The 16,877-nt window shown below is 34.7% G+C and overlaps 1 protein-coding gene across 3 annotated transcripts in view; it reads left to right on the forward strand.

The window, feature by feature from the left end:
• The window catches only part of LOC131079044 (uncharacterized), a 171,900-nt gene that overhangs the window by 47,978 nt on the left and 107,045 nt on the right, over positions 1-16,877 (forward strand). For all 3 annotated transcript variants that reach the window (XM_058016924.2, XM_058016932.2, XM_058016940.2), the window contains 3 exons: positions 12,485-12,734; positions 13,141-13,306; positions 13,471-13,573. In XM_058016924.2, coding sequence (XP_057872907.1) covers positions 12,485-12,734; positions 13,141-13,306; positions 13,471-13,573 — 519 coding nt within the window. The remainder of the gene's footprint in view (positions 1-12,484; positions 12,735-13,140; positions 13,307-13,470; positions 13,574-16,877) is intronic.

The raw sequence follows: 16,877 nt of genomic DNA on the forward strand, positions 1-16,877 counted from the left end.
CTTTACATCTACTAATGTTGACCCGAAGTTTGATGAGCTATACAATAAGCTCTTGCACAAGCCAAGTGGAAACAACAGTTTCGTATGAGCAAGGACATGACCAATGTGGAATAAGCCTTTATTGCCAAGGACAAAGGAAAAGGCAAGTCCACTTAGTAGAAAGGATAAAGCGCACTTGATGATTCTTCTAAGAATGTAAAAATCTATCACATGTCATTATTGTGGTAAACTTGGTAATGTATAGAAGTTCTGCAGAAAGCGGTTGGTTGATCAGAAGTCCAATCAGGGAGGGTCTCAGCATCAAGCTCATGTCACAGAGCATTTTGAAGATGAGTCAGCTTTCTATGCGTTCATGGCAAAATGACCCACAGTTATGTCAAGTCTTTTGTAGGGTACTTAGTAGAATGACCATTAAGGGGGATATTAAAGTAGTATTGTAATATTTAGCGTGTAATGGTCATCTAGTTAGTTTTAGGAAGTTTCCTTTTTGTCTTTTGTTCTCAATCGTTTCTTTTATAGAAAAATCGCTTGGACTCGCTATTTAAGGAGTTTTCATCTCCTTTGTAAATAGTGAATTCAACTAATAAGTGTTATGTCGTCTCTAAGTAAAGTTAAGCTTAAGAAAAATAGTTAAAACCACATTTACTCCAGCAATCATTATATGATGTATTTAACCTACATATACAAAGTGAAAATAAAATATATTAATTTTTAATACAATTTTTTTTTGAGATTATACTTAAATCTTTAAAATCAGGTAAAATTAGTTTAAATGAATATAAAATAGTATAATCATTTTTTTTTAATATAATCTAAAGATTGTGAGCTTTTTTTTTCCAAAAAAACGGTTAAAATAAAAAAAAACAGTTTTGTATACAAAAAAGAGTGAAAATATTAAAAAAACAAAAAAAAACAAAAAAAAAATCATCAAAGTTGGTGATGAGTCCAATTTTTTGGAATTTAGATGCAAAAATGCTACTTAGTTTTAGTATATGATGCTTTTTTTTCATAGATGCTGGATTTTGGAGGCAAAATGAAGTAAAATATAAAAAACCAAAAAACCAAAGTTGGATGGACACATATACGGATAGCAATATGGATACAGTATTGGATACGAATATGGCCATTATTTAAGACCTCCAATATGAATATGGCTGGATACGAGATTCATAAAAAACTCATACACATATATTTAACACAATTTTCTGAATTATTAGAGGAGATTTTCATTACTTCAAAAGTAATATAGACACATAATTGCTACATGAATAATCATAAGTTGATTTAACAATTTACAATTTGCAAAAATAGTAGAGTTGCATTGGAACATAACCCAAAAAAATGGGTCGCTGAAATAGAAAAATATTTCGTCTTACACCTATGGTTATACCCATATTATGTTTGTGGGCATTACAAAATCTTTGTGATTCAGTTAGGTCAAGTGCCTAGTGTCCTAATACTGTAATTTTTATTTGGAATTGAGTGATTTAGTGAGTGCTAGCTCACAATTTGTTGGAGCTTTCTTGAATCTCACATATTTATTTTTTTCCAGGGTAAATCCTCTGGTTTCCTATTTGTGTTTGGTGTTTGCTGGCATTTATATTTTCCTAATTTTCAGTTCTTGCAATTGAGTAGTCAGTAGTACTTTTTATCCTAAAGTCTATGAGTGATAAACTATTTCAATGGACTATCCCATGTAGTGAATGAATCAGTACTATTTGAAAGCGAACGGGATAATAGAAGATAAGGCCTGACTAGAGTATTTAGCAGAAATCCTTTGAGACTATACCATTAAGTTGTATGATCAATGGTAAAGAAAAGACATATGGCTAAGGTAAAGACTGCCTTCGAGGAATCAATTAACTAGTATGCTAAACAGAAAATTCAAATATGAGTCAGTGAAAGATTATAGTAGAAGGATATTTTTTACAAATGCTGGAAAATCCAGATTTAAAGCAGCAACATTTCTACAAAATTCATGAATTGTGGTATTTAAATGAGCTTTAGGACTATACCAACCTGAAAATATAAAGATACATAAAGAAAGACTGTTGAGTGGGGAAAACAACAAAAATTGCAAAACCTGAATACTGATGACAATGAGAGTAAATCTAAATCAGAAGAAAGCCTGAACCGAGAATGTGTAGATTGAGAGCCAAAAGAGATGAAAATAAAAAATAAGGGAGAAATTCCTTTACAATAGCTGTCATTTCTAATTAATAGATTGAGAGCCAAAAGAGATGAAAATAAAAAATAAGGGAGAAATTCCTTTACAATACCTGTCGTTTCTAATTAATGGGACAATGTAACATTTTTGGTAAAATTATTATAATTTTTTTGCCACAATTAGCCTACTCTCAAACAGGAGCAGTCACAAGTGGCACCCAAATAGATGAAACAATTGGATGTATTAATGTTGGGGAAAGAAGGTATACTAAAAATTTATCATTGAGATTGGGGTATGGTGTTTATTGTCCTCATTTTTGAATTTTCAAAAATGTGACAACCCCTACAAATTTTTGCTTAAAATGTGTCAATTTTGTCTCTAAGCATTTTTTATGAGTTGCAAAGCTCACATTTGTTAGTGTCAAATCATCAGGGGGTGTCTTTGCCATCGTTGTCCAGGTTTTGGTGAGTTTTGGTCTTCCTTTTTTTAGCTTTCTGTGCAATTTCGGGTTTCAGAGCAGTAACTGCAAGTTGGAGATTTTACTCTAAGGCACGCTTTCTGAGGCAAAATTCTTGCTTCTTTTTGAATTGGACTAATCTTTGGTTCATCCTTGATCCACGTTTCAAATTTCATCGCATTTTGAGTTCGTTTGTTTGGTCTTTCCTCCAAAATCAGCTTTTGATCTCTGAATTGCGAGTGGGAAATTTTCCTTAATTTGCAAGCTAAGTTACTGGTACGTCACCTTTTTTCCCCAAATCCGGGTACGGTACTTACCGATTCGGATTCGACCTGGAATCCCTGTGGATTCGGACAGGGTTTTGTTTTTTTTCCTCCTGGAACGAATCTGCTTTTTGATTCACGAATCCCGACGCATCCATTGTAGACATGGCGATTCCATTGGGTTTTTTACACGAATCCGCGTCGTGCACGAATTTCAAGGGGTTTTTACTAACTTTTCACGTGATGTAATCTCGTCGAATAAGTTTTTAACCCTAAAGGCGAAGTTAAAAATGTAGTGAAAACGGCAGGCACCATTGCTTCGACGCAAGTGAAAACCCATTCTTGCGACGGCATGAGGGCACAGAGAAGGCGCAGAACGTCGACATAGAGAACGTCAGAAGGCGTGACGGGAGAAGGCCAAAAGGCGTTACGGTAGGCGCGATGGGAGGCAATACGGGAGACGCAACGACCAGCACGACGGGAGGCGCAACGAGGGGCAATATGACCAGCACGACCAGTGACGGCACAAGGGCTAAGGAGGTAAGAAATAAAAAAAATTTAACTCTTTTAGACTTTTTCTATAGTTTGTTAATTGTTTTCAAATGTTTGTTTATTTTAATTTGTTTGTTAAATGTTTATATTTAAAATCTAAAATCATATTTGTCTATTTTAATTTTTAATTTGTTTGTTTTTATTTAAAATCATATTATAAAACTATTAGTGTATTTTCATATTTAAATATATATAAATAATAAAACTATTTTGGCATTTTGCTAGTTAAAATATGAATATTCATATTTAAAATAATAGTAAATAGTAAATACAAATCAAAATCAAATATAATTTGTAGTATTATTATTTAATTTATTTTAAATAGGTATATTTTAATTAGTTGTGTAATTTAGAAGTTTGTAAATATTTAAATGTTGTAATAGGTTACTTTCATTATTATAATAATTTCACTTTCATTTTAAATTAAATTTAAATATTTAACATTTATAATCTATTGTTTAATATTAAATTTTAATAATTATTTTTTAATTTGTTGTAGAAATCATAATGACAACGACTGCTAGCTCTATTCCGCAACGGACTTTCAAAACCGACCCAAATTCACCTTTATGGAAATATGTCAAAATAATAGACCAAGTAAAAGGTGGTGGAACATTTAATTGGATATGCAACTTCTGTAGTGTGAAAAAAACTAGCTCCTACTCGTGACAAAGCCCATTTTTGTGCCATTCCCCAACAAGGAATCAAAGCATGTCTAGGAAAGGATGGAAATGGGATGTCACCTCAAGAAATAGCAGGATATGTTAGAGAGCGAGAGGAAGCAGATGCAAGAGTTGGTCGTGCCGCAAACCATCCTTTGTTGACAGGAAGAGGAAGTAGATCAAAGAGGCCCCCTACTTCTCCATCTTATAGTAATTTTCCCGATATCGTGGTAGAGAGCCACCCATTCTTGGACCCAATTAGTGAAGAGAAGCAGGGGACCATTAGAGAGAGCATTTCAGAATGATGCTAGAGAGATTGCAGATCAATCCGTTGGAAGATGTCTATATGCAAACGGTTTGTCATTTAATGTGGTACGATCACCATATTGGCAGGATATGTTGAGAAAGGTAAATGAGGCTCCACAAGGGTACACAGGGCCTGGTTATGAGAAGGTGCGTAGCACCTTATTGGCAAAGGAGGTGAAAAACATAGACAATGCATTGGCTCCCATTAGAAATTCATGGAAACAAACAGGTGTGTCCATCATTTCAGATGGATGGAAGGATACCAAAAATCGGCCATTAATTAATGTAATTGCAGTGTGCCCTAAAGGGGCAATGTTTCTGAAAGCTGTAGATTATGAGGGACAGGTGAAGGATGCACAATTTAATGCTAACATCCTTATACAATGCATTCAGGATGTGGGACCTCAAAATGTTGTCCAAGTAATAACGGACAATGCAAAGAATTGTAGAGCTGCAGGTATGTTGATTGAGACACGGTTTGAACACATATTTTGGACACCTTGTGCTGTCCACTCTCTCAACCTCATGCTACAAAAGATGGGCAGGAAAATACATTGGATCAAACAAATTTATGCCGAGGCTGAAGAGATCCAAATGTTCATCACAAACCATAACATGTCACAGGCCATTTTCAAATCATTTTCACAGCTGGAGTTGCTAAAGGTAATTGAAACACTTCAATTTTTAAAATCTACATTTCACTTTGTTAATCATTATTTTTATTTTTTTTAATCATGTCTTCTTTGTATTCTAAATTTTATTTTTAATTTTTGAATAGGTTGTTGAGACTCGATTTGCATCCAACACAATCGTCTTGAGGCGACTTGTGAAGGTGCGGGAGCCACTTGCTAGCATGGTAATTAGTCAAAGTTGGTCCCTATGGAGGCAATCCAATACTGAAAGGGCAACAAATATAAAGCACATGATCCTAGATGACACTTGGTGGGATCGAGTGGAATATCTTTTGAGTTTCATTGAGCCCATCATGAGTATGATCCGTTATACTGACATGGATCACCCATGTTTGGGAGAGGTATATGATGGCATTGACTCGATGATTGAGAAAATGAAAGCCATCATCAATGCAAAAGAGCAAGATCCCGAAGAAACTTTCTTCAAAGAGGTTCAGTCAATTTGTGTTGAGCGGTGGAACAAAATGACCACCCCACTACATCTTCTTGCATTTGCATTGACCCCCAAATTTTATAGTGATGAAATGCTTGCTAAGCCATCAAGGGTACCACCATATAGAGATTCAGAAGTCAGTGAAGGGTGTAGGACAACACTTACTAAACTCTTCCCCGATTCTGAAATGGAGGATTTAATGACAAGTGAGTTTGCTGATTTTGTAGCCTCCAATGGTCAAAGTGTTTTCGCTCTCTGTGACAAGTATAAAAAGGACTCTCATGCTTGGTGGTACCTCAATGGCCATACATCACCAAACCTTCAAACTCTTGCAATCAAAGTTTTATCGCAAGTAAGTTTCTTAATTTTTATTGGTCTCTAAATTTATATTTTTTACTATTTTATAATTGTCGCCCTCTCACTTTGTGTCAATTATTCAATAGGTTGCTAGTTCCTCTTCATCTGAGCGAAATTGGAGCACATACTCCTTTATCCACTCAGTGAAACGCAATCGACTGGCAGCAAGTAAGGCGGAAGAGCTCGTTTATGTGCATTCAAACTTGCGCCTTCTTACTCATAAACAAAATGAGTACAAGGATGGGAGCACAAAGTTTTGGGATGTAGATCCAGAGCGAACTGATTTGGATTTTTCAGCTGCCACACAATCTTTACTTTCTGGGGAGTCTGATAGCCAATTTGCTGCTAGTGCAAGTGGCAGTGAGGTTGCATGTGGTTCCTGTACTCTACCTACATCATCTAATGTCAATGATGATGTTGATCTTGATCTTCCTAGTGACCCATATGATGCTATTGCTGATTATTAGTTGTGTTATTTTATTGTTGAACCAATGAACAATGAATTCGATATCTATCATAACATTCAAAGTTTGACAAATGGATATTTCATATTAGATTAGACTTATAGTAAATTTGTAATTTTGTTATAGTTATATGAATCATATATGATAGTTCCAAGTTTTGTTTAGCATATGGATGATATGTGGGATTCTAAATTTAATTTTTGTTTCTACTTATTAGATTGCATATATGTATATATTTATAATTTTTACATTTTTTTGTATGGACGTACCCATACGTACCCAGCCCCCCCCCCCCCAAAAAAATGCCATACCAGCATACCGTACCCACGTAAACGTACCGGCAACTTAGTTCGCAAGTAAAAGAGACTTTTGCTTTCAAAGTAATAGGAACTTTTTCAAACAGTTACAAGTGAAATCTTTTAAAGATGTTTAACTTGTAACTTGTCTCTTTTCCATTCCTATTATTTGTCTTTTAAGTTACTTTGTAGGGACTTTTTCTTCATATTACAAGTGAATTTAAAATTACAAGTTTATAAGAATTTGTAATTACCCTTTAAAATTCCTACACTTTCCTTTATTTTTCTTTGTTTGTAAGTTTTAAAATTTGTAATCTTAACCCAATTACAAGTATTTTGGTGAGTTTTATTTTTTATTTTTAAAAGTAACTTGTAAAGTGATTTTAAAAGCCCTCTTACAAGTTATTTGTAAAAAGTAACTTGTAATGAGTCATGAAAAACCCGATTTGCTTGAAGTAAAGAATTACAAGTCATTTTAAACTTGTAAAGAGTCTTTCCAAACCCGAAATCAGTTTCGCAACTGATTTTTACTTGCTTTTGCTCATATGAACCCCGATTGGAGAGATTTTTGTCATGAAGAACATTTAGCAAATCTGCAACTTTAATGAATCCTTGTTTTTATCCCTATTTACGCCACGTTTTGGTAGATTTTTAGTTGGTTTTCTCCTCTTCTTTCATCGCCACGTGTGTAAAGGAGGCGTGTTGGTCTGCGTTTTCATCTTCTCTTCATGTTTTAAGGAAGAGCTGAGTCTTTTTTGCTAAGTTACAGGGGCAGATTTGCTAAGACATGGTATAGATTTTTGTTATTGTTTATTGATGCATTTCTTTCTTTGCCTAAACGGTTAGGGTTTGCTGAAAACGTTTTCTATCTATAAGTAAAAGCAAGTAAAATGATTTTCCAAAGAAACTTTTGTATCTTCCCTCCATGGTTGTATTTCTACAAGGCGGCTGTAAGTTTCTTTTATTCCAAATGTCAAAGTTATTCATCTCTATTATTTTACTCCCATTTTGGATGATTTGCAAAATTTTTCCCATTTGTGTTACAAGTTAAATTTACCTCTCATACCAATCATGGCCTATCAGAGATGTCTATGTGCATTCCCAATAAGACAAGCTCGTGTTCTTCCCTTCAAGTAAATTTGCATTTTACTTGTAATCAGGATGTTGAAATGCGATTACAAGTAGTGATATTTGACAAGTCTATGCTTTTCCCATCAAGAAAATGCTTGTTTTCGGTTTTGTATGGCCTTTCACCATGTCGAAGTTAGCCTCATGTGAATATGTGCACTTGCAGTCAGCCTTCCAAAACCCGAGATTGAGACTTGGCCCAATTTTTGTAGTCCCTTTGTCTCACCCATGTCAGTCCTGTTTGCACACAGAGCCTACCAAATCAATAAATTAAGGTATAGGCCTTATTCTACAAGCAGATTCCAAGATTGGAGGATGATATAAAGAAAGAACAACAACATGACGGAGCCACACAAGGAGATGGATAAGTGATATGAATGATTGAGAGCATAGAATACTTTCAAGATAGAGATAGGCTTCTTACTTCACCCTTGCAAAGAACTTCCCTCCTAAAAAGCCAGTACTAACCCAAGCAAGAAGATAAGATTGAAGATCGTTGGCCAAGGACACAAAGATCATTAAGGATGCAAATTCCCATTCCGGTTCGAGATGTTTTCACCAATCCTGAATACTTCAAGTTCTAGCATCCTGAAGTAGCATGAAGATCATCACAAACAAAAGATGATGTAGTTAGAGTTGTGTCTTCGGACACATAGAATAGTTTCAATTGTGTATTTGTAATTTTGTTTTGACAAGTTACATGTAAAAACAAGTTTTGTAATTGCAAGTGTCACTTTAGCTTGCATCTTTGTAAAATGTAATTACATGTAAAGCAACTACAAGTTGAGTTAAATTAGGACTGTAGTTGGAATAAGTCATGGTGGTTGAGAGAATTTCTCAAGTTAGCTGGGATCCTCCCACCTTTTTCTCCAGCCTCCTCTCTTATAGATACTTGAGGGGGTCTATTGTAATATATATCTTTTGGCATTACAACAAGACTCTGCCAGTTTGTATGTACACTCTAAGACTTTGAGCTTAGTTGTAAATCAGATTGCAATCAATTAAAAGAGGTAAATTGCTTTCAAACTTTGTGTTGATTCTGTTGATTTTATGATCAGACTGATAACAAAGAACATAAAACAATAAACGCAATACACATAACACAATAGTACCCTGGGAAAACCTCCTTGGAGGTGAAAAACCCAACAACAATTATCTCAGTTTATATTAGATCAAACACAGTAGCACAATTACAACATTCCCATGCTAGGGAAGACTTATCTGAAATGCTATGACCTTGACAATCCTTGAAATGCAGATCGCTGTCATTGTAACTTCATTCGGCAGCACTTAAGGATGTTCGCTCAACTTGGAATACAAGTTCGCCAGCCTTTAGACAGATTCAGGAACCCTCGGTGATTTGCTGATTGCAGAGATAGGAAATTTGCTGATTGTATTGATGTTAGAATGATCACAAATCATCTTGTATATATATGAATTAATGCCTCCAATAGATCATAGTCGGCCTTGTAGTTTTGGCGCCAAGAATAGGATCAGACCTTTAGTTACAAGTTACATATAGGTTGGCCCTAATTACAAGTTACACATAGGTCGGCCCTAATTACAAGTTACATAATTGCACAAGGGGTTCGCTCATTTAGGGTCAGACCTAAATGCTTTACAAGTTACACAAATTACATGCTGTCGCCCATGATTACATAAATAACTTAAACTAGAATCCGATTCTAGCTACATATTTCAACAGATTCAAGGTGTTATGTGACGACATTTTCTGGAGATTGATTGTGAGTTTTGAGGTGTTATACAAGAGTGATTTAAGCTCAATCTTGCAGACTTTGAGCTGCTTATTGTGTTCAGAGTTTTAGATTGGTTTTAAGATTTGATACTGCAGACTGAGCTGCTTGTCACGTTTGAAACTATTGTAGGACGCTCAAGCAAAGGGGGTAACTTGCAGACTTTGTGCTGCTTTTATTTTTTATGTTCGTGCATAAGAGGTGCATCATGTAGTTAGACTTTGAGCTGCTACATACTGCGCTTGGTTACCAAAAAAATCATCTAAAAAGGTTGATAGGAGAGTAGATAGTTGAAGACTTTGAGCTTTCTTTCTATTTTTGCGTCTTGAAGAAGCAACAGAGGACTTTGTGCCTTTATGGAATCTTTGCTTCTTTATTTAGTTTACTTTATTAATCATTTGTGCTTTTAGCTGTGATTCTTTTTTGAAAGAAGAGAAAAAGAATAAGTGTCTTTTCCGAAAAAAGAGAACAAGACAGAGTTTCACCTAGATTTAGAATAGATTTAGAGTTAGAGTTTATGTTTGAATTGTTGAAGTAGAAAGCAAAGGGGGAGCCTTCCCTAAATTAGGAGAGTTTTATACTCACACACTGTGGCTGAAACCACAATGTTGCACATCTTCCCAGGTGTACATAATTTTGAACCAATAGTGTTGCCTAATGCTTTAGAATTCCTATGTAAAAATAATTGTAGATAAAGAAGTTAGGTAGGCCACTTCTAATTGAAGCAGATTTCAGATTGAAATTGGTCAAATGAGATATTATGATTCATATGGGTATCCTAGTGGATCAATAATGGATTTCTATGGATTTTCTTGATTAGACACTAGGATCATAGATGTAGACTGAGTCGGCTGTAAAATTTACGAAATATTCCCCAAAATTCATTAATTCCTTTGTTTAAATTTATTTTCCCAATTATGTTTTGAAATTAGATTGTTTTGTTTTTTGGTTCGTGCTTGGTTGGATTCATTCAACATTTTTGTGCAAAGATTATGTAATGTCCCCTTCCTAGGTGACAGGCAGTGGAATAGGGATTGGCCTATCATCGGGTTCCCGTAGGCCAGTGGAGTGGAGAGGGGACCCATATTGAGGCTTGTGGAGTTGCACAAGGGCTTTATATGCCATTTTGGATGTTTAGAGGCAGTTCATTTTTTTTTGGAGGGATCCCTATTTTTTAGGGAATGACCGAGAGTGGGTCTCGGAGTGTCTACGAACCATTCCAAATGATTTGAGACCATCTCCTATTTTTTAGGGAGGACTGTTAGTAGATTGGTTGACCACCTGGAGGACTAGAGAGTAGAGCAAGAGCCCCTATGAGCATTTTCAATTGTTTGGAGACAACCTCTTACTTTTTAGGAGAATCCCTTTTTTCTTGGAGGACATTGCCAGTTCACCTGCTATATGTAGACATCACCCAGATGGCACATGCATCATCAGTTTTTAGTTTGGGATGGCCAGGTGGTGGGGTTTGAATAAAAATTATGTATTAAAGTATTGGCTTTAATATTTAATAAAATAAAATAAAATGATTAATAATGTCACTTTATAATAGATTATTAAAGTTATAAAAGGATCCCATGTCCTAGTAAGATAAAGTTGTTTTTAAAAAGGGGGCCATTGAGGGGTATTAACACATAAATAAAAAATGAATAATTAAATACATTATGAGCCCAATTTCCAATGCACATCTTGAGGAGACATTATTTTATTAAAATTTGGGTAAATAAAAAGGTGGAGAAGAGTAAAGCTTAATAAACTATATTAAAATAAAGTATTGAAACCCTAAAGCTACAATTAGGGTTCGGAGTCAATAAAAGAATATGAGGAGGCTTCATATTGGGATTCTCATTCACTTCATTTTTACATCAGCATTTTGAGAATTTGGAGCTGGAGCAGGTTTCAGCAGCAATTCAGGTTCTTTGAGGATGAAAACCCTTGAAGAAAGTGCTAATTGGACGGAAACCCAGTTCACTATTGGGGAAGATTTACATAGGGTGTTCATCTAGGCATCATTGGACTTCATTACAGGCTGATTTGCACTCAGATTTGGTTACAGCAGTGAGATATCAGAATATAATTGCAGATCAGGGCTCTTTATCAGCATTCCTGTGCAACCTCCAGCTGGTTACCATTTGGGTGTCATTTCCAGTCAAACCCTAGCTTGAAATTAGGTTTGCAGGCCTCTAAGGAGCAGATCAGACTTCATATCAGACCCTTATAGTATCTGCTTTTGGCTTCAGCAATAAAATATTCAATAATTTGGGTATAGGCTTCTGGGTATGCAAAACTTGTGTATTTGGTGATTTAAATTCATTAATTCTGAAAATTACATTGCTGATCTAATAAATCAGAATTCTGGAAATTTATATGTCCCTTATTTCTTTATTATTTGAGTTGGAAATTATTATTATTTGCATATGAATCATGATCCAACCTTGCACAATCATTTGGCATTATACACAAAACCCAAATTTTGCAAGAAACCTTAAAACCTCCTTCAATCAGGACTCAATCAATTTACCCTATTCGCTGGTCAAAGACAATTTTGAAAACAAAAACCAGAAATTTACTACAGCAGACTGGGATGGTATCTTTCAGATTCTATGTCTTGACACCGTTGCTATTATTTAGAAATAAGTCCTCACTCAAATTCCTACCATTGGGCATAGTGATAGTGCCAAACGAAAAAGTTCACACAATTTATGATTAAGAAAAGGTTATCATAGACCTTTAATTGTATAAGTTATCTTATTTAATCCTAAAAAAGATATCAGACCTTTAATTTGGTTACAGCAGTGAGATATCAGAATATAATTGCAGATCATAGAAAATATAATCCTAAAAAATATATATTGTATAAGTTATCTTATTTAATCCTAAAAAATATATATTGTAGATGAAGCATTTTATTCATCATAAACATGACTGATTCTCGCTGTTATAACCTCAATAGGTTGAAGGGGGAGATGAGGATAATCTGCCAATGACCAGGCATGTGCAGCGGGATTTATGGCTGCAACAGCATCCAAGGAACTGCCATGATCCTCGTTTAAGGTTTCTTTTCACTGACTGGGAAAGTAACCCAGGATTTGGGATTGGTGCGCAGATAGCTGGTATGGCAGGAATGCTTGCTCTTGCTGTTAACCAGAACAGGATTTTGGTTACAAATTATTTCAATCGGGCTGACCATGAGGGCTGTGCAGGTACTCTTTTTCTTCTGATATGTAGTTAGACATGATGCTTGCACTCTTCTCATCCTACTGATCACTTTAAATAGGCTGGTCTATAAATAAGGTTTGATCTGAGAAATTGAGTACCATGATTAAATTTTGAAGTCTAGATGTATGGCCTGTTCATGTATGAAATGTTCTAGAGTCTAAAATTATAAATGCATGGTTGATTTTTTATATTTCTTTTCCCTTTTTTCATGTTTTGGAGAAATGCTTGGAACTTTTGTTGTTTGATTGTTCAAGATTTGTCTGTTATTTTGCTTCTACACCCAGCCCTAAATTGGTTGCTATACAATATACAATCATGTAGGTGTAACAAGTATTTCGTATTGCTCTGTTGCTTCATAATCAATTGTCTATCCTGCCTCTCTTCTGTCAGGTTCCGTGCATTCACGATGGTCATGCTACTTTTTACCTGAAACGTCAGCTGAATGTAGGAAACGTGCATTAGAGTTGGCCTCACAAGCAGAGGCATGGGAGCAAGGCCTCATAACGACCAAGCACAATTATACCACAAAGGAAATTTGGGTTGGCAAGATACCTAGGTGAATGTAATTTTGTAATGTAATCTCATGATCAAGGGTTGAGTTTATGTTGTATACTATTTGCTTTTGCATTCTCAAGTTATGAGGCTGTGAAGATTGTGCTTAGAAATAATCTTAAGAGAAAAGACTTTTGTTGCTAATCTTTGTCTAATAAAAATCAACAGAAAGTGGGGTAAACCTTGGGAGAGAATGCAACCAACAACTGAGATACAAAGCAAATTGCTTAAGCATCATCGAACCAGAGATAGGAGATGGTGGCGAGCTCAGGTATGTGAAGTGATGATAGGAATTGATATGAAAAAGAAAAATAAGAGTTCTCATTTATTAAAATCACAATCTTCCTAAATTTCTAGACCCTGTTGAGAATGAGCTCTGAAACTGCATGCTTCTTATGTATAATATTCATTCCTGGAAATTTCATTTGCCTTGGAATTTTCATGCTTTTTCATTTTCTCCTGTCTAATCAGATTGGTTTTACCTATATAGACGAGTTTCATTATAAACTGTAACAGCATTTCAGCTGTTGGTTTCTCCTATATACTATTGCTTGTTTACTAGTCCTACTCCTAGAATCTCAGTTTAAAATGTATGGAGCCTAATTTAGATTTATTAGTTATTTTCTTTTCAAAGCTAAAACAAGATGAGACTTCTGTATAAACTAGCCCACATATAGGGGACGTCTATGGCAATGTTCTCTTTTCTTCTATATTCAGTGAAATCCAATTCAAACAAATATCAGGCAGATTTACTTGAAAATTTTTGAATATATCTTGTGTAGGTGTTTTACAACCTCAGTTTCATTTGAAAGAAACCATTGATGTCATTCTTTGCAAATGACAAACATTTTTACTTTAGAATCCTTTGTATAAATAAATATTACATTGGCAAGTTCTTGAAAATTATATTTTAACTTGAGAAACATATTGTGCTTGTCCATCAATATCTAACTAAGGAAAGTCATATATGCTATTTTAACATGTTTTTCTGTGACTTGTAGTGAGTTGATGTCACGCGAAAAACACTAACCAGTTGGAAGCTTCACCTATATCTAGTTATTAACTTATTTCAATTGAAAACATGCTATATTCTTGACACTGATTAGAGTATAGTTGGTATAATTTTTCTATTCACCGTTCTATTATTTTGGATAATCTGTAATTAAGCCTTCGATTAATCTTTTAAATATTGCATCTAATGAATTTGGGAATGTAATGAGTAATATTAGGCTTTAGCATTGAGAGATTAAAATATATACAATGAGATATTTTGGTTATAAAAAGGAATAGACCAATCACCTGTTTAATGTATAGTTATTAACAAAAATAAGAAAGTGTGTTATAACTGCTGATTATTACGATGCTTTAATATGCAATACTTATTTATCTGAACAATCCTCCTTTTATTACATCATTTTCTCAAGAGTACAAAGAAAGAAAGCTCCTGAAATGTTCAAATTTGATGGTAGCAAAAGGTTTGTGAAAATGTTTGCATGCTACTTTTGAGTTGAACAATATTGGAACTGAATATTCGATTGTTGTGCATGTTCGTGGATATAGTGGCATTAAACTTCAATGTGTCTAGAGCTATAATGAAAAACTAGATTATGAACAAGCTTTAACACTCCTTTATTGTCCCGAAATAAGACTGTAGGCTGTGTGTTAGGGTACATCGATTCATGTCAAGTTATGATGTAACCAAATTGCTTCAGAGACAATTTCATCTATGGCACAATATTCTACTTTTTATAGAAGAGTGGACAATGATGGTTTGCTTTTTACTCTCCCATGATAGTGGACTAGATTCCAACAAGAAAACAAAGCTTGAAGTACACATACTATCATCCAAGGAACTTGCATAGTCTGCATCCATCACATCCTTGCAAAGGAAAAAAATCATTTTATTTATATTCTAGGACATACGTTACTATACCATATACTTATCTCAAAACTTGCTTTGTTATTTTCTAGTGTGAAAGTTTAGGTTCTTGCATAAATTTTGAAAGATAATTAATAGCACAATTAATATTTGGCTTGGTGCAGGCCAAGTAAATGAGACATCCAATAGACTGGATAAAGTGTAGCATTCACTTGAGGTGATGGATCATGTCTAGAAAGTTGCAATCTTGTTTCCATTGGTGTCAACATTGGCTCGCAATCTTCCATCTCGAATTTCTTGAACAATTTCTTGGCATATTTTATTTGAGATACAAAAAAATAATTGATATTTTTCTGCCACACTTTATGTTCAAGAAAATAATGTAAGATTTTGAATATCTCACATCAAACAATTGTTGACAACAAACAAAGATTTTTGCCTTTTTTGCTTCATTCATTTACAAAGAACTCTTAGTGATGACTAGATTGTTAACATTATCACTCACTTCTTGCTCATTGAGGTAGAGATTGGGATTGTGAAGATCCTAGTGAATCCATGTTTGAGCAAATGCTTTTTGACTTTGATGTACCAAGGTCTAGGATTTTTTTTTTCAATTTTAGAGGAATTTCACAAGTTTGCACTCTTTTTTCTTTTGCCCATGTGCACTATATCTTTCAAGTTGAGTCATATAGACATATTTGAGGTCTCCATTGAGGAAGGCACTTTTGAGATCCATCTAGTGAAGTTGCCATTACCAAAACCGTTCTTATAGTCTTGATCTTTGTAGTGGGGGCAAAAGTTTCTTCATAATCAATGCCTTCTTTTTTCTATGTACAAGACTTAGCCTCAATTTGGGTTTGTACTTGTCAATGCTACATCTTCTTTATATTTGATTTTGAAAATCCATTTACATCCAATAGTCTTCTTCCTTATGGAAGATTGACAAGTTCCCAAGTGTTGTTTCTCATCAATGCTTGATATTTTGCATGCATGACATCTTTCAAAGTTATGATTGAAGAGATTGCTTCATTGTTTTTGGTGTTGAATTGTAAATGACTATGCACATAATAGTGAAATTCATTTTCTCACGAGACTTGCTATGAGTCTTTGACCTAGAATTAGTCATTTCTACAACTGCGTCTTTCATTGTGGTATAATACCACTTTGGTAGCACAAGAGATGAGCATTGTAGTGGAAACAGAGGTGGAAACTAGTCCACTAGAAACAAAACCTCCTCCCATGATTCTTCATTTGATTTTGCTAAATGACGAGTATCCTCAAGTTCCTCATCTTCAATATTAGTAATTTTGGGCATTTGGTGGTTTATAAGTGATGGTGAGGGAGATGTGTTGCATCCATTTTCCTCATCAAAAACTCTATCCTTGCTATTGTGGAACTTTTCTGTACCTGGATCCAAAAGGCGATATCTCTTCAACTCAAAATTGTATTCAATAAAAATGCATTACAACAACTTTTCATCCAATTTTTCCCTTTACAACCTCAAAAAATCTTAGATGTGAAATGGAGGGATTCATCTTAGTCCATGCTTCTTTAGGCGTGATATATTGAGCACTTTCGTGGGTGTTTGATTCAACAAATACACAATTGTATGAAGTTTTTCAACCTAGAATGGATGAAGTCGATTTGCATCCTTTAACAGGCGTCACAACATTTCCATAATAGTCAAATTATGCCT

Source organism: Cryptomeria japonica, chromosome 8, assembly GCF_030272615.1.
Source record: "Cryptomeria japonica chromosome 8, Sugi_1.0, whole genome shotgun sequence".
Lineage (NCBI taxonomy): Eukaryota > Viridiplantae > Streptophyta > Pinopsida > Cupressales > Cupressaceae > Cryptomeria > Cryptomeria japonica.